Below are 18,599 nucleotides of genomic sequence, written 5' to 3'. Positions count from 1 at the left end.
ACTGGGTTATAGGGAGGCAAGGCTAGATCTCCTCTAGGCTGCCTTGTCTCTTAAAAGTGTTCCTAAAGTGGCAAGATCCAATAATCTCAGGAATTGGTTGTTAGTCTAGCTTCCTGCAAAGCAGTTACCTGTTATACCAATAACAAACTCCCAATACCTTACACCCTTGCCTTTACTCCAAACTGCCTGTACACCACTAAAATTCCCCTCTGTCAATGACCATAAACTCACCAATACTTTGGAGATAGTTTTATCTTTCAGTTTAAGCCACATACAATTCAACTTGAACTAAATTTTATTGTGCAACAAGTGACTGCCTAAAAATGAATGGCATTTCAGGACAAGGCTTTCTCCAGCATATATGGTTTCGAAGAACATAGGAAATCCACATATAAAAGAATGAAGTACGCCAGGTGTGGTAGCATAGGACTTTAATCCCAGAACTCTGTGAGGCAAAGGCAGGTGCATCTCTGTAAGTTTGAGGCCAGACTGGTCTACACAATAAGTTCCAAGACAGTCAGAGCTATGTAGAGAGACCCTGTCTCAAAAAAATAAAAATAAAAAGCAAGAGAAGGTGAAGAAGAAGACTTCTTTCCTCATACCATATAAAGGACATATACACACTCTGCTGTCCCCCTAGCATCCCCCCCCCCACACACACACAGAGACATATACCCCCTCCTCCTCTACTTCCTAGCATTAAATGCTCAGGATTCTACCTGGACAGAACCTGGGCAGCAATGTGAGTTCTCAGGCTGACAAATCATTCACTGACACTGAATTCCGTCAGTACTAGGAAAAAGCAGACAACAACCAACTCCCAAAGCATGTACAATTCTGACAGGAAAGACACTGGAAAAGCTTTAAAAATCAAAGTCAAGTGAACAGTTCACAAATGACACTACCAAGAACACAGTCCCAAACATAACATTGATAAACTGAATTCAATCAAATGAGACATCAAACTCAGTTCATCAAATGAAAAATCAGGCTGGGTATAGTGGCAAGCAACTGTAAGACTAGTAGTCAGGAGTCAGGGATAAGAGCTGCTGCACACGTTGGCAATTATATCCTTGGATACTTAACCCAGAAATAGAAAAAATTATATACACAAGACTGTAAGTAGTCACAACAGCTATAACTGAATAGCCTAAGACTGGACATACTAACTCAGGATCCTTCAAGCAGAAGGATCACTGTTTTGAAGGAAACCAGGTCTACCAGATGACCAAGCTCAAGACAAGCCCTGGACACAAAAGGAGGAGAGCGAGACAGGAGACAGGGACCATGAACAGACAAGGATGGGATCTGTTGTTTTGGGAAAGACATTAGAGCATGCCTCCTAACTGACAAAGGGCTCTTAGCCAGAAATCCTGGAGCTAAGCATTTATTTCCATGGTAGAGGTCTTAGAGTGAAAACCAGCACTGAGTGTATAAAAGAGAGGGAAGGGAAGCAACAGAAATCTTAAAGCTAACAAAACACTTTATCATGAAAGAGCAAAAGATGTGAAAGGCATTTCTCTATCAACAGCACTGGCAAATGACCACTGAGAAGAGCCATATCACACTGGCAGGTGGGAGGAAGTTCAAGTAAATCATGACAAGGCATGACACAGCTCATCAGACACTGAATAACAGCGGCAGCAGTATAAATGCTGGCAAGGACACTGGAAACCAGGCAGCTCTAACAATGAGGATGGCTCAGGAAGGAATGGAGCTTGCCACCAAGCCTAATGACCTGAATTCAATCCCCAGAACCCACATTTGGAAGGACAGAGCCAAGTCCTACAAGCTGACATCTGACTTGGACCACATGCATGCTATAGCACATGTGTACCATGTACATGCATACTAGCACTCACTCATGTACAATAAATGAATAACTAAATAAAACATAGTTTTAAATGTTACTACTGAGAAGACTGAAAAAGGCACATGTATATCTCAATACTATTTCTGAAGCTTCTGTTAATCATTAACTTTTAACTTTCTTGGGTTTTAACAAGTTTCAGGGTTTTTCCTTTTACTATAGCATTATTTTAATTATACATAATAATAGGATTCATTATGATACTTACATACACGTATATAATGTATTCTAATCATATTCACCTTTCATTACCCTCTCTCTCTCTAGAGTGTTTTTTTGGTTTTGGTTTTTTTGTGGCAAGGTCTCTCTATGTATCCCTAGCTGTCCTGCAATTGACACCCACCCGAGTGCTGAGATTAAATGTATACACCACCATGCCCAACTATCCTCTTTTTTTGTAAAGATTTATAATTAATTATATACAGGTGTGTTAGTCTGCATGCGAGAATGTGGAAATCAATGCAGGTGCCTGAGACATCAGAGGCATCAAAGTCCATGGAGCTGAAGTTACAGATAGTTGTGAGCCCCAGATATAAATGCTGGGAACCAAACTAAGGTCCTCTGAAGAGCAGCTGTAGAAGGCACAAGGTCCTTGTGCACACAGATGCACTAGGAAAACAGGAACATTAAACACGCAGGGATGTCTCTTCAAAGAAAGATACACATAACTTGTTTACTACCCAGAAGGCTGGAAAAGGATGTGGTTAATGGCCTGTTGACCTCTATGCTATCTGTAGAGCCAGACCACCCCTGGTTCCCCAGATTCTTATATTTATCTTAGACTCTTCCTCCCTAGAGCTTTAGCTGAATCATTATTTCTCAGTCAGTAGAAGCCATCTTTATGGGAGATATCACATGTACTTTATGAATGGAGCAGAGGTGATTATAGCCTGGTAATCTTATATTTATCAAGCTAACCAAGCTGGGAATTGGGGGCTCCTAGGCCAAGTGACCAGCAGGTGTTCCATTAGGTTGAACCCACATGAATGCCTGGCAAGAGGACAAAACATCTGATGGCTATGGGACTCCATACTGCAAAGTTGGCTGATGGCAAGCAGCTCCACCCTACACCCAATGCAGCGACTACAGAACCACACATGGTACTAGGCAATCTGAGCCAGTACCACAAAGATAAAGAAAACAAACATGAATAAGAGCTGCTGCAATACAAACAGAACTCCTCTGAGGAATCACAATTTCTAAGAGACTGTGGAAGAATTGTAGTATCTCTCTATACCTACCCATGCATCCACCCATCCATCCTTCCATTAATCATCTTTGTCTATCTATCTATCTATCTATCTATCTATCTATCTATCTATCTATCTATCTATCTATCTATCTATGTGTGTGCATGTGTGTCTGTCTGCCTGTCTGTCTATTGTTTGGGGATATTTGTACAATGTGTGAAGATATATTGCTGTGATTGGCTTAATAAAGAGCTGACTGGCCAATGGCTAGGCAGAAGACATAGGTAGGACTTGCAGGCAGAGAGAGGAAGTAGGAGGAGATAACTGAGGCACAGAGGAGACACCAAGAAGGCATAGAAGGAGTTGTGGACATACAGAATGAAAGAAAGGTAAAAAGCCACATGGGTTAAGTTATAAGAGCTAGTTAGGAACAAGACTAAGCTGAAGACCAAGTTATCCTAACTGATAAGAAGTCTCTGCATCATTATTTGTGAGCTGGCAGCCCAAAGAAAAATTCATCTACAGTCTAAATGTCAAAGGTTAGTAACCCTAGATCTTGTTCTCCAATCACTTCTCCATCTGATTTTTTTTTTTTCAAACAGTGTCTCTTAACGCAACCTGGAGCTTACTGATTCAACTAGCCTGGCTGAGGCAGGTGGTGGCGTACACCTTTAATCCCAGCACTCAGGAGGCAGAGCCAGGTGGATCTCTGTGAGTTCGAGACCAGCCTGGTCTAAGAGAGATCCAGGATAGGCACCAAATCTACACAGAGAAACCCTGTCTTGGAAAAAAATAAATAAATAAAACAAAACAAAACAAACAAACAAAAACAAAAAAAGAACTCAACTAGCCTGGCTAGCCAGCATAACCCCAGGTCTCCTCCTATCTAGTGGCACTAGAATCATAGGAATGTGACACAGCATCCAGGATTTGTGTGGGTGGGAGGGATTTGAACCAGGGTGTTCACGCTTCCTCAGCAAGCACTTTGCTTACTGAGTCATCTCACTACTCCCATAATCAGTATATTGTGTAGGATAAGATGAAATATGAGTTAGGCATGGTGACACATACCTACAATTCCAGGACTTGGAAGGTAGGAGAAGGAATATCAGAAATTCAAGTCTAAGCACTGCGTGGGCTAAGTGAGACCCTATCTCAAATGAAAACAAATACATCACTTTTTTTAAAAATTAAAAACACACCAGGCAGTGGCAGCACACACCTATTTTCCCAGCATGCAGGAGGCTGAGGCAGGTGGATCTCTCTAAGTTTCTAGATCAGTATGGTCTACAGAACAAGTTCCAGGACAGCCAGGGATACCCAGAGAAACCAACCCTGTCTCGAAGAAAAAACAAAAAACAAAACAGAACAAAAAAATAGGTATTACAATTTAAAAACATCAACATAAAGACCAGAATGAAAGGATTAAAGCACAGAGCAGGAAATAGAAAACAGGTAAGGTACACTACACAAGGACACAAAATCCATAGTACAGTGCTCACCACAGACAAGGGATTCTATGGGAAGTAAATTAACAACCACACAGTATGCACTCATTACATGTTTCTGGAGCTGACATCGAAAACCCACAGACTGGCAGTCTTGGTGAAAGGTTCCAAGAATGAAGCCCTAAAGGCTACAAAGAAAACAGCAAATGGTCTGCACATAAAGGGCACTAGAAATCATAAGGGAATATGATCATGAATGTAGAATCCACCAAAGCTAAATCCACAACAGGAAACAGTAAAGTAACAGTATTGCAGACATTTTGAAAACATACATCAAATACATGCCATGAAAAACAGATTGAAACTAAGTCCAGCTGGCTGAGTATTATAGGGAAGTACAGCTCTCTCTCGATGTTAAAGTGCAGAACTCATACCGCTCTCAGTAATCCTGAGAATTACTGAATCACAGAGCAAAAAGAAGCCTTCAGGAAAAACCTTAAAACAAAGGCTGATGTGGTATCATCTAACTTGGTTGCTCATATGTCTATTGATGACCACTGCCATTAACTGGTTTTCCCCTTTATTGCTTGCTTGAAAGTCTATTTGTTCTCATTAATGCAAAGAAGAAGACAGAAAATTACCAGACCCAGGATGGACTTCGGCATGGTCTTGCGTGCCCTGTGAACCCTGACATCAGTGCCCGAGGCTGTAGGCTTCCTGTCCTCTGTGTCTGCACTCCCTTCCCCAGGCACAGCAGGTGCTGTGGTTGGTGTCTGAGGAAGTGCACTTGGAGTCCTGCATTTACTGGCCCCTCCAGGAAGAGTTTTTGCCGCATGACCAGGAAGCGAGGAGGCTAGAGTGTTTGGAGTCCTCAAGGGCTGCCCCTGCAGGGCTGGTTTATTTAAGAAATATCCATTGCTGCCAAGGACGGAAGTCTGCATGAAGTCGTCAGCTGTGACATGGTTTTGCTTTCCCACTTCTGTGTCTCTTTCTGAAAGACCATTTTCGGCTACTCGAGATGCTCTGTTGGTACCTTCCGGTGGACTGGCTCTTGTGCTCTCCTGAGTATGTTTGGGTGTGTTTGGATGGCTGGTATCACCACTCTTTTCACAAGACCCATTGGTTTCTCCATCTGCAGCCATGGGAGTCTCTCCTGTCTGTTTCTCCGTGGAACCTTCATCAGCAGCCATAGGTGTATCTGTGAACAGAGAAAGGAGTGTCACAGCTGCTGGCACCCATCAATCCACAGAACTAATAGCAAAACTTACAATTTATTTGGCCAGCATAAACAAAGTAGTCTACAGTGCTAGCATGTAGCTAGTGGGAAAACTCTTGCCTAACATGTACAAGGCCCTGGGTTCAATTCTCAACACAAAAAGCAAAAAAAAAAAAAAAAAAAAAACCACACCTGTCTATAAAAATCATTTCCTATAGAAACCAACACTTATTCTAATAATAAAACATTAACTTTTGAGAAGTCAGCCTATTTTTAAAAAGCCTGTAAGTTGGAGATTTAAAAAGGGGTGGATTCTGGGATTAAGAGCACTTATTGTTCTTACAGAGTACCTAAATTTGGTTTGCAGCACTCACACTGGGCAGTTCCCAACCACTTTTAACTCCAAGTCCAAGGGATCTGTTTGGTTGGAACCTATAGCTCGCCCCTGCACATCCAGAAAGCCTCATTCCCCACTCCTCAACCCTGCCTGCTCAGACAGTCTTCAAACAAAGGAAAGCCGCCAAAAAGCCCAGTTCCCCATTCCTGGAATTTGGACTATTGCAACTTCCTCTCCTGTTGCCGCCAGCAGCCCAAATCCCTGTTCAACTGCTCAGTTTTTGACCACACTTAGGCACAAGCCCAGCTTGTGGCAAACATGTCATCACCCCTCATCTACAACCTATAAAGTCTCCCTGCTTTAGTTCAGGCATGTGGCTTCTCTGGCCTCGGTCTCTGGGACTGGCAAAAACACCCAGGAGTTTCTTTGCTCAAATAAATCTGTTGTTTGTTGCACTTTTCCAATTCAGCTTGATCTGGCCTACTGAGTTGGTGGAGAAACTTATTGAGGAAGAGGGGTGCAGAAAAATCTATAAGGATCCAATTCCCTCTTCTGGCCTCTGAGGCCACCTGTGCTTATGCCCACATATCTACACTTAGATACACATACACATAATTAAAAATAATTAAAAAAAAAAAAAAGAGTTGCTTCAGAAGCAGCATCACAGAAGCACAAAGCAAAGCCGGAGGGAAGGGGATCACATTATGTTTTGGATCTACATATCTTCTCTTATAAGTCCAGACTCCTCTGGCTATTCATTCTATCATGTCCAGGAGAGCAAAAACTTAAGTTTTCTCCAAGAAGACCTACCAAGGGGTTGATGCAGACTCAATATCACAACCCTGGAGACAGGAGGCACTCTAATGGAATGCAAGGTTTACCCCTTGACACTCTGTCCTCAGCTCTCCTTTTCACTGCCCCTATCACCTAACACACAGGTTTATCATTTACCATTAGTTATCTGCCCTTCCCAAGAATGCAAGTTCTAAAACAGCAGAGACTGCCACTCCTTTTCTTCTCAGCACACAAACAAGGCCAGGGAGTAACATACGCAATACATCCTTACAGAATGAACAAACAGGCATTAGTAACTTTTTAAACCCTTAGCAAAACAAAATATGTAAAATCTTTCCTTAACTTGGGAGTTATACAGCAGCTTCTGGAGCCAATGTATACTCAGTCAGAAATGTTAATTCCAAGTCAACAGAAATAGCACAGAGATCCATTAAAGCTTCTAATGTTTGGCACATAAAGAAGGGATTGAGTGACAGCACCAATAAGAGAAAGAAATGCAAAGGCAGTGGTGCAGAGGCTGCTTTCACCTTATCTGATCAAGACACAGCACAAAGTCAGACTGCTGTTTTCAGAGTTAAGTGGCATGGCTGGACTGTAGCTCAGTGGTAAAGTACTCGTCCAGAATATGAAATTGCCTGGATTGATTCCAAGAACTGCCAAAACAAAGAAAAAGAGAAAGAAAAACCCTACAAAAAGAATGTCATTCTCTATACAAATATTAACTTAGAAATGTAAGAAGAAAGCCAGGCATGGTAGTGTACATATTTAATCCCAGCACTCAGGAGGCTAAGGTCACCCTGGTCTATATAAAGAGTTCCAGGACAGCCAGAGCTGCATTGTATGTGTGTGTGTGTGTGTATGAAGAAAAAAATAGGATACTTATAAAAGGAAGAAAACTACAAAGAATACTTTTTTAAAGCCAAATTACTTAATGCCTATGTACAGAGGAAAACATTTAGAGAGAATGTTCTGGAACCAGGTAACAAAATAACAAAGCTACGAAGTCCCCTCAAATTCAGAAATTCAGTGATATTTTAATCAGAATTCCAATTAACATATTAAAGAACTCTATGACTTAAGCTAAAATATAACAAAGAGAGTTAACTTTCAAAAATGGTAAAGTATGCCATGTAAATGAATAGTAAAAGCAAGGAAAACAAGCTCCCTATAGAGAAGACTCACAAGGCAGCCTAAATCCATAGCATGGACAGTAGAGACAGAGCACTGAGGGAAAAGGTCCATTTTCCATAGGCCTGTCTGGGTGCAGCTGAGGGTACACTGTAGTCCACCGTGCAAGCCTCAGCCAGCCTGTGACATTTAGAAGTCCTGCTGGTTTGCACAATGTTCACAGAAAAAATGTAGAGAAACAAACAGTAGTGCATAAACCATCACAAAGTGCATGAATGAACATGGAGTTAAAGGGTTATAATACAATTACAATTCAGGTGCTTTTTTGTTATAGTATAAAAAGTTGGGTTGTGTTGCTAGGGAAAAGACTCAGCAGTTAAGATGACTAAGGCTCTTCCAAAAGACCTAGGTTCAATTCCCAGCACCTACATAGCAACTCAAAACTGGCTGTAACTCCAGTCCCAGAGTAATTAACATCTTCTTCTGGCCTCCATGGAACTGTACACACATGTACAAAAATATACATTCAGGAAAATACTCACATAAAGTGAAAATAAATATTAAAAAATTTTTTAATTGTTTCAAAAAGAAATTGGACTATATAGACCAGGCTAGCCTCAAATTCACAGACATCAATTTGCCTCTTGCTGTGGGATGTTCTGTATGCTGTGAATGTGTTGCTCTGATTGGTTGGTAAATAAAATGTTGATTGGCCAGTAGCCAGGCAGGAAATACAAGGAGAATTCTGGGAAGTGGAAGGCTGAGTCAAGAGACACCAGCCCGCTGTCCAGGGAGCAACATGTAATGAGACTCAGGTAAAGCCACAGAAAACGTGGCAAGACATAAGATTAACAGAAATGGGTTAATTTAAGATATAAGAGCTAGCTAGCAGGGAGCCTGCCATGATCATAGTTTAAAAATAATATAAGCCTCCTGTGTTTACTTGGGGGACACGAGTTGGAGAGATTTGTCCCGACTGCTGGCAGGCCAGAACACAGGAAATCTACAGCCTCTGCCTCCCATATACTGGGACTAAAGTATATACTACCATGCCTGGCCTCTAATTTCATGTACTTTTTTTTTTAAAAAATCTCCTGAATTGACAGGTAATAAATTCTTGGGTTAAAAATGCCTATAAACAGTCCTATACCACAAAGCCAAACGTATATAAAGGTTAATCAAGCATCTGAAAAAAATAAAATTCAGCACTAACTTTTAAAACAAATAGCCAGAGTCATCACACTTAATACACCCGTGAGAGCACTCAAAATATCTACCAATCAATAAAAAATAGATATGAAAAAAGGCACAATTATAACAAAGTCAGCTGGTAGGGAGCTCAGACATAAAGGGTAAAGTGATTAAAGGGAACCATACATGTGGGGAAGCAAGATGAAGACAGCTTTCTCTATCCACCCAAACAGACCTGCAGAGATGAGAATCTACTGTCTGAGAAAATTACCATGTGATGAAATTAATGGCAGATCAAACAGAACACTAGATGAAGATCCCAAAGATACAGAGTAAGAATCTATACAAAGAAAAAAAGAAAACTAAAAAGCAAATGGTCTGAGTTTTAGTGAAGAGTAAAAGCAGTGTCACATATCTGAAGAAAGGAAAAAAGAAAAACATATTTGAAAGAGCTAATAGTTTTAAAAAATATCCATCAAGCAAGGTAAACACAAATACCCCAAACCAATGCACGACATAATCAATGTGTACAAAACATAGAATTAGTCAGATGTAGTAACAGAGGCCTTTAATCCCAGAATCTGAGACGCAGAAGCAGGTGGAGCTCTGTGAGTTCAAGAATAGCCTGGTCTACCCAGGTTAGCTGGGTTTACACAGTGAGACCTATCCCAAAAACAAAAACAAAAACAAAAACAAAAAATAAGAAAACAGGTCGGGCAGTAGTGGCGCATGCCTTTAATCCCAGCACTCAAGAGGCAGAGGCAGGCGGATCTCTGTGAGTTCGAGGCCAGCCTGGACTACATAGTGAGTTCCAGGAAAGGCACAAAGCTACACAAAGAAACCCTGTCCCCAAAAACAAAAACAAAAACAAAAACAAAAAAAAAGGAAGAAAAAGAAAACAGGGGTGGAGAAGAGAAGAAAGGGGGAAACAATATATAAATATCCAGAAAAATGATGCATCACATATAAAGAAAAAGATAAATACAGACATATTTCAGATTAAACCATAAGCAAGGCAAAAGAACATCGTCTTTAAACTGTTCAGGGAAAAAACTACTAGTTTAGGATTATTGTGTATGGCATCCTTCAAATAGCCAGTCAGATAACAAGGGCTGAGAAGAAGATTAAGCACTGTGCTGTAGAGTTTTAACTGTCAACTTGATACAATCTAGAATCACATGGGAAGAGTCGCTTATATTTTTGGTTGTAAGCCTAGCCTTTAACGGCTGAGCCACCTCTCCAGCGCGGGAAGAAAGTTTTAAATCAGGAATTATCTAGATCAGGTTGGCCTATAGGTGTATAGGATTGTTTTAAATGTTAACTGATATAGGAAAACCCAGCCCACCGTAGGTAGCATCATTTCATGGACCAGGCCCTGGACTACATTAGTGAAAGCCATGAGAGCAAACAAGCAGGCAGGAGAGGTGTGTTTATTTCTCTGTGTTCTTGGTTGTGAATGTGATGACAAGCAGCTTGAGCTCCTGCCCTGACTTCTCAACATGATAGTCAATAAGCTGGACTTAAGCCCTTGCCTCCCTTAAGTTGCTTTTTGTTAGTGTGTTTATTAGAGCAAAAGAAACAGTACCAGGACAATCCACTCACAGAACAGCACTAATAAGGCTGACACCATGGAATAAATAAGGCTAAAACTTACTACTGTGTAGACAAGTTCAATGACAACATACGAGAAAAGTCTATCATGCAAACCAAGAGGGAGAATTTAGAAGCCCGAAGAGTGTGTTGGATCCCTTGGAGCTAAAGCTGAAGACAGCTGTGAGCCTGTGATAGACATGGGTGTTAGGAACCAAACTCCAGTCGTCTGGAAAAGCAACAAGTGCTCTTAATCATTGAGCCATCTACCCAGCCCGCTAGCTAGACTTCCTGCAGAATAGCCTGCCTCCTAGAATCACCCTCATACTACCCTCTCTACACCCCACACTCAACCTCCTGGAAACCACTACTATGTCCTCAAAGTTTCTACTTCACTTTGATCAGAAAGCCATGTAAATAGTCACATAGCTGAGCAGTGGTGGCGCACGCCTTTAATCCCAGCACTCAGGAGGCAGAGGCAGGCGGATCTCTGTGAGTTTGAGGCCAGCCTGGTCTACAGAGTGAGTTCCAGGACAGGCAGGCTCCAAAGCTACACAGAGAAACCCTGTCTTGTAAAACAAAAAACAAACAAAACAAAACAAAACAAAACAAAAACAATAAAGCAAAACAACGAAAGTCTTTTTAGACCTGGCTTTTTTCATTTTGCAAAATATACTTACACTATGTCCACATTGTTGCATGGATCACACTATTAACCTATGGTGTGTATCACAGCTTGTGATACTGGATAGTATGTTATCAGATAGGGCCTGGGTATATGTTCCAGTGTAATAAAGACACTACAATTGTTAGTGTGATTACTCACTTTTTTTCACCTGCAGTTTTAAAACAAGGATACACAAGATATTTGATTTCCATATTTTGTTAAGTTTTTCCTTGTCTGGCAGATCTTTTGCAAGTGCTTCTGTGTGTGTGTGTGTGTGTGTGTGTGTGTGTGTGTGTGTGTGTGTGTGTGTGCTTGTGCTCGTGCGCATACCTCTCTATTCAGGAATGGGAAAGATAAAAAAAAATTACACTGTAATCCTAGGCAAATTCCAAGAAAGTCAAAAGGCAGGGAGAGATAATAAGAAGAGTGCATGCAGCAAAGCACCCTCTCCTGTTGGGTGAACTGGCCCTTACCTTCCCTTAGCAGCTCAGTTTTCATGCAGCAATCCTGCTTAGTCTCTTGCTTGGCCAGAACTGCCTGCTGGAGGGGAAGAAAAAAAGACAATAGGCATCAACCAGGATACATCAGGGCATCTTCAAATCAAGTAAGTTATAAAAGTCATCATCTTTCCAAATAGGGTTTACTAGCCCATGGATTAACACAATCACATCCAGGAAGAGGACTGGCATTCAGAAAACAGTCCATAAAACAGTATACCTAGTTTGCCAGTACTGAACAGCATTCTTAAGAATGTGTTTATACCCTGCTTAACATAGGTAGAAATCTGAAATGCTTTGACTCTATTACAGCAATTCACTTTGATATTGCATCTGTTAACTCTTTTCATTTCCTTTAAAAGGAATTTTGTTAACTCTTTTTAAGTATTTCAAGTACCTGACACCTACAAAAAAGTTACAGAAAGTGTGGGGTTAAAAGTATGTGCTGCTAGCCGGGCGGTGGTGGCGCACGCCTTTAATCCCAGCACTCGGGAGGCAGAGCCAGGTGGATCTCTGTGAGTTCGAGGCCAGCCTGGTCTCCAAAGCGAGTACCAGGAAAGGCGCAAAGCTACACAGAGAAACCCTGTCTCGAAAAAACCAAAAAAAAAAAAAAAAAAAAAAAAAAAAAAAAAAAAAAGAAATGGTGAATGGGAAAAAAAAAAAAAAAAAAAAAAAAGTATGTGCTGCTATTGGAAGAGGCATGTCCCTGGAGGCTAAAGACGCCACACCATTTTCAGTTCACCCTCTATCTACTTTGTGCTTGTGGTTCAAGATGTGAGTTCTCAGCAGCCTTTCCCAGCTGCCTTGCCTGTCTGTTGTCTCAGTCCTGTCTTTACAGACTCGAACCCTCTGCAACTGCAAGCCAAAATAAATGTTTTCTCCTGTTTAAAAAAAAAAAAAAAGTGAGCTGGGCGGTGGTGGCGCATGCCTTTTATCCCAGCACTCGGGAGGCAGAGGCAGGCAGATCTTTGTGAGTTCGAGGCCAGCCTGGTCTACAGAGTGAGATCCAGGACAGGCACCAAAACTACACAGAGAAACCCTGTCTCGAAAAACCAAAAAAAAAAAAAAAAGTATGTGCTGCCCTTCCAGGACTGGAGTTAAACTCAAGCACCCCATGAGGTGGCTTATAGCTGCTCTAAGTCCAGCTCCAGAGGAATCCAATGCCCTCTTCTGGACACCAACGATAATACACTCAACTTTTTATTTGTTTTTTGTTTTTCAAGATAATATACATAACCATATACAGCCAAACACATATATACATAATTTAAAAACAATAAATCTAGCACAGTGGCATACATTTTTAATCCCAGCACTCAAAAGGGCAGACAGGTAGAACTCTGTGAGTTCAAGGCCACCCTTGTCTATACAGCAAGCTCCAGGCCAGCCAGGGTTACATAGTGAAACACTCTCAAAAATAATAATTTTTTTAAGTTACAGAAATACGTAAATAAGAAAATTCAATTAGACACTTAAATCACTGTATTTGAGCTTAAGTATCCACCACGTGGAGGAATATATTATAGTTCCAAGGCCTTAAAACACAAAAATCCCACACACCTCCTGGAGCTTCAAGCTACAAAAACTTCCAACTTGTAGACCCTAAAGGCATGACCCTCAGCATAATCTGATAGCCTTTGGAGAACTCCAAAGACTCCAAAAGCTTTTTCAGAGCAACCTCAATAAACCTTCAGCTCACTGCAATTTCTACTTTACCTGAAGTTCCCAAAAGCAAGGTCATGCTCTTCTTTGCACCCAAAGTCAAATGCCCCATCCCTCTTCCCTAGAAACAAGCATTTGCCATCAACTAGTGCTTCCCAAATAATCCTCTTTAAAGAACTACTTATCCTCATTAAAAGACAGGAGCAGGACATCACTTTCTCCTGATCCCAGGCTAGTCCATCCCTCTTCCCAGAAGGACCTAGCAGTGGTTTTCAGTGTAGTCTAAAGACACAAAGACCAGGTTTCTTAGGTGTTTGCATAGTCACTCAGGGAAGGGGTCCTGCTGGAACTTGCTGTACCTGCTCCTGACCTACAGGGAAACCACGGATACTAATAATCATCTTTGTCAATCATTTGGAGTGAAAGTCAGTCAGGACCACTGAGTATATATCCAGTCCCAGACACATAGACAATTTCAGTAGGCACTGTTCCACACCATCAAGCTCAACTCGGAGTTCTGAGACCAGACAAACTAAATGTGGTTCTACATCTTCAAACACTGGTGAAAAGTGACAGTGATACAAAAGACTACATGTGACACAAACCTTAACACTGAGGCAAAACCATCTCCAATTCTTTTAAAGAAAAAGCTCACACACCCCTTGTGATGGTTAATACTGATTAACTTGACAGGATCTAAAACTCACCAGAAACAAACCTCTGGACATGTCTACAAGGGATTTTCTAGACTAGGTTAACTGAGATGGTGTGACAGTTACCTTGAATGTCAATTTGTCACAACCTAGAATCATGAGAGAAGAGAGCCTAAATGTGGAATTGTCTACATTGGGTTAGTGTTGGAATGTGGTCCAAGAATGGAGTCATATGAAGGGAATTCTGAGTGCTTATGAGAAAACTCCAATAAAGCAAGGCAAGAGTCTTGTGACCTCAGTTTCTTCAAAACACGAAACTGTTCTTGGAATGTGCTGTTGTGTCCCTCCCAGGTATAGTAGATAAGAGTGAGTTTACTTTAATTTATTCATTACAGCTGGCTATTATTTGTTTATATGCCTCTATGAAAAAAAAAAAAAAACCTGGTTTAGCCACATGTGGTTTGTCTTTGTAACTGACCACCTTACTCTTGTGATTCTTCTTAACCCTCAAGAGTATAAATTGTCTGATGCTCTGAATAAAGTTACTGCATAAGACTTTAGACTTTAGTCTGCCTCGTTTTTTAGGCTCCATTCTCCCAGGTCCTACCACCAGCACAGCAGTAAACAGGTTAGTCTGTGAAGAACTGTCACAGTTAACAGATATGGGAAGACACAACCTAATGAGGGCAGCACCATTCCTTAGGCAGAGGTCCTAAGCTGTGTAAGAGTAGAATAACAGAGCTTAGTGCAAGCAAGCACGTATGTATACTTTCATTTCTCTCTGCTCTTCAATGTGGATGTGATGTGAGTAGCTGCTTCTTTCCTGTCTTCACTCCCACAATAATGGACTGTAACCCAGAATTGTTAGTTAAAATAAACACTGTTTCTCCTAAGTTGCTTTCTCGCCAGGGAATTTTATCACAGCAACAGAAATGAAACTAGAACAGGTGGGAAGATAAGATTCCGTGAGTTGAAATCCTGGGCTGAAGAAAAAGAAAAGCAGCAGAGCAGCAGCATTCTTCTTTCTGCTTCTTGACTGACTACAGTATGAGCAGCACCTCAGCCTCCACCCACCACTACTGTCCTACTATGCAGGCTGTGTCCTCAAACTGTGGGTCAGAATAAAGCCTTGCTTCCTTCAGTTGGTTCTGTCAGGCACTCTGTCCTAACAGTACATAAAGTAACTTCACACTCCTGCTCCTGCTGGAGGAAAAGAAGCAAAGGCAATACTTTGGCAAACACGCCCAGGTCTAGTTGGCACCCTTTGTCCCTTTACCCTGTCTTGTTTTCCATCTGTCTGTCTCACCGTTTGGTTCCATGAGACAGCAATGGTCTTGTACCTCTAGCATGTCCACAATGACCAGCAGGAAGGAGGAGGAAAAGGTGGCAGGGATTTCCCAAGAGTCAGCAGAGGTATCCTTTAAGCCTCTACCTCAACTTGTATATCTGCTCTCCACAGAGTTGATGGCACTCTAGGAATAGCTCAGTTACACAATCAGTACCCACTGAGTGGTCTAGAAATGTAAGCATCCGCTGCTCTAAAAGACTCACTGTTAAAGGCTTATTCTCTCCCTTGTGCATTACTGAGACATGATAAAATCAGGAGGGGTTTAATCTAATCAACAGTTAAGTTCAGAGGTATGGCACACTGGGAAGAACTAGGTAACTTAATGCATATATGAAAGGATATAGTGTCTCCAACCTTTTCCTGACTCTTTGCTTCGTGGCTGCCATGAGGGGAGCAAGCCCAGATATGCAATGTCCACGAAGGTAGTGCTGAAGAATGACAATCACATCACAAGAGCACAGCAATGCCTGAAAAACTCCTCCTGCTAAAGTCTAGACACTTGCAGCATCAAAAGAGAAGGATCATACCCCTCTAACACAATGATGATGGGCAAGCTCATATAAATACTAAATAAATTAATGGGTAAAATGCAAATCAAGGCAAAGTTCTTCATACTAAAAGTCAACCAGTGAACACAAACAGAAGATGGGAGTTAAAAGTTACCTCCTTACAGCACCAACAAAGTCACCATTTTACCAAAATCACCATACTGGTTCAGATCGGATGCATTAATGAATACTAAAAGTATTAAATCAAAGTTTGGTCTTTTAAAAAAAAAAAAAAAAACCAAGGTATAACCCAGGTAAAATGGCCCACACCTATGATTTCAACATTCAAAAAAAAGCAAAATTTATTTTGCGTTAAAGGGAAACCTGGGCTCATAGCAAGACTCTCTGCTTCTCAAGGAAAAAAAAAAAGGAAGGGAGGAAGGAAAGAAGAAAAGGAAACCAAAACTCAAGAGTATTCTCATCATCTCAAAGCATTCTTTTTTGTTTTGTTTTTTATTTTTTTTGAGACAGGATTTCTCTGTGTAGCTCTGGCTGTCCTGGAACTTGTTCTGTAGACCAGGCTGCTCTCAAACTCAGAGATCCTCCTGACTCTGCCTTCCCAGTGCTGAGATTAAAGGCATGCACCACAACTGCCGCCACCATCACCCACTCAAAGCATTCTTAATCACAATGAAAACTGTAGCAGAATATTATTTTAAGATGTGTTACTTTTGTTTATGTTTATATGCAGCTGTGTTACTGTGCCTGTCTAAAACACTGATGGTCTAATAAAGAACCAAATAGCCAATATTAAGGCAAAAGAAAGGATAGGCAGGGCTGACAGGTAGAGAAGATATATAGAAGGAGAAATTTGGGAGGAGGAAGAGGAAAAAAGATGGAGTGAAGAAAGAACTAGCCAGAGAAGAAGGAGGACCCAGCAGCCAGGCACCCAGCTACACAGCAAGTCACATAGTAAGAGTAAGATTTACAGAAGTAAGAGAACAGGAAAAGCCCCAAGGCCCAAGACAGATGGGATAATTTAAGGAAATTTGGCAAGAAACTAAGCCAAGCTAAGTCCGGGCAATGGTAAGTAATAATAAGCCTCCGTGTGTGTGATTTATTTGAGAACTGGATGGCAGGCCCCTCAAAAAAGAGAATAAACACCATTTGAAAACAACACCAAAAACAAACAACAACAATAAAAAAACCCAAAGACAACTACCTCAACTATATGGAAAAACCAATCTTGACAAAGTCAGTACCTTACTTGATGAACTTGATGGACACAATTCACACACTTTTGCAGTTTCCTGCATGATGTTATAACCTGGAACCAATTACACAAAAATGCATGGCAAATTCAAATTGAGAAGCCCTATAGAAAACAGGTGGCCTATACTTGTCAAAACTGCTCATCTAGAAGCTGGAGAGGTGGCTCAGTAGCTAAGAGCACTGGTTGTTCTTCTGGAGGAGCCAGGTTTGATCCCAAAGGACCTGTGTTAAATTCCCAGTGCCCACATGATAGCTCACAACAATCTGTAACTGCAGTCCCAGGGGATCTGACACTCTCTTCTGGTCTCTGCAGGCACTGCACACACATGATACAAAGATGATACACGCAAACAAAACAGGCATTGCATAAAATAAATAAGTAAACATTAGAAACATTTCTTTTTACTATTACGTTATGTGTTGTATATGTGAGTATAGGCACACATGTGCATGGCACACAGACAGAGTTCAGAGGATAACTTTCAGAATTAAATTTTTCTCCTCTACAGTAGTATCCAGGAATACAACTCAGGTCATTAGGTTCATGCAGCAATCACACTTACCAACTGAGTGATCAAATTGATGCAGCCCTCTAAAAAGAGACCTTCCAGAGATATTTCTAACCCTAAAACATTGCTTTCCTTTTCTTGCTTTCTTTTTAACATTTATTGTGTGTGTCTGTTTGTGTGGTACATGCATGCCTTCAGAAATCAGAGGACAACTTGAAGGAGTCAGTTCTCTCCTTCTATCATGTGGGTCCCAGGGACTGATTGTTTTTAAATAAAGACAACATATACATAGCATTTCAATTGAATGAGCGTTCCTCATGAATGACAGAAAAGTTACAAGTACCTATTTATCAAGTCTAACATAAAACAACTTTGTATCAAATACAATTTGTTAAAATACAGTTAACCTATAAATTTCACAACAGATTCAAGATGTTTTTTAAAAAGATACTTTTCTATATTAGGCAGTATATATCATTAATAATATATATTAACTTCAAATTTATTAAAGGGCCAATTGCTACTTTTCCGGGAAGATGACCAAGCACTCCTGACATTTAACTGCCTGCTCCTGCATTCCTTCATTGTATCTGCACATCATGCACATCTGACATCACCTAACAAACAGGACATCTTCCTGCACAGAGGGAAAGCCAGAGCACCCCTTCAGGTAAAGCTCCCCATGTCAGCCTCCTGGCTACTTGCCCATCTATTTCTGCCAAACTGCTGATTTTGGAT

The 18,599-nt window shown here is 41.0% G+C and overlaps 1 protein-coding gene across 9 annotated transcripts in view; it reads right to left on the bottom strand.

The window, feature by feature from the left end:
- Ehmt1 (euchromatic histone lysine methyltransferase 1) overlaps positions 1-18,599 on the bottom strand; it is a 172,912-nt gene that overhangs the window by 92,541 nt on the left and 61,772 nt on the right. For 8 of the 9 annotated variants that reach the window (XM_052725925.1, XM_052725930.1, XM_052725929.1 and 5 more), the window contains exons 2-3: positions 11,906-11,972; positions 5,150-5,706 (exon numbers count right to left, since the gene is read on the bottom strand). In XM_052725925.1, the coding sequence (XP_052581885.1) occupies positions 5,150-5,706; positions 11,906-11,972 (624 nt within the window). The remainder of the gene's footprint in view (positions 1-5,149; positions 5,707-11,905; positions 11,973-18,599) is intronic. The other variant, XM_052725926.1, reaches the window with a different exon arrangement.

Source organism: Peromyscus californicus, unplaced genomic scaffold (genome assembly GCF_007827085.1).
Source record: "Peromyscus californicus insignis strain IS unplaced genomic scaffold, ASM782708v3 Scaffold_7__1_contigs__length_154581171, whole genome shotgun sequence".
NCBI classification, from domain to species: domain Eukaryota; kingdom Metazoa; phylum Chordata; class Mammalia; order Rodentia; family Cricetidae; genus Peromyscus; species Peromyscus californicus.
The sequence above is the reverse complement of the archived record's forward strand: the minus strand, read 5'-3'. Positions and strand labels throughout refer to the sequence as shown.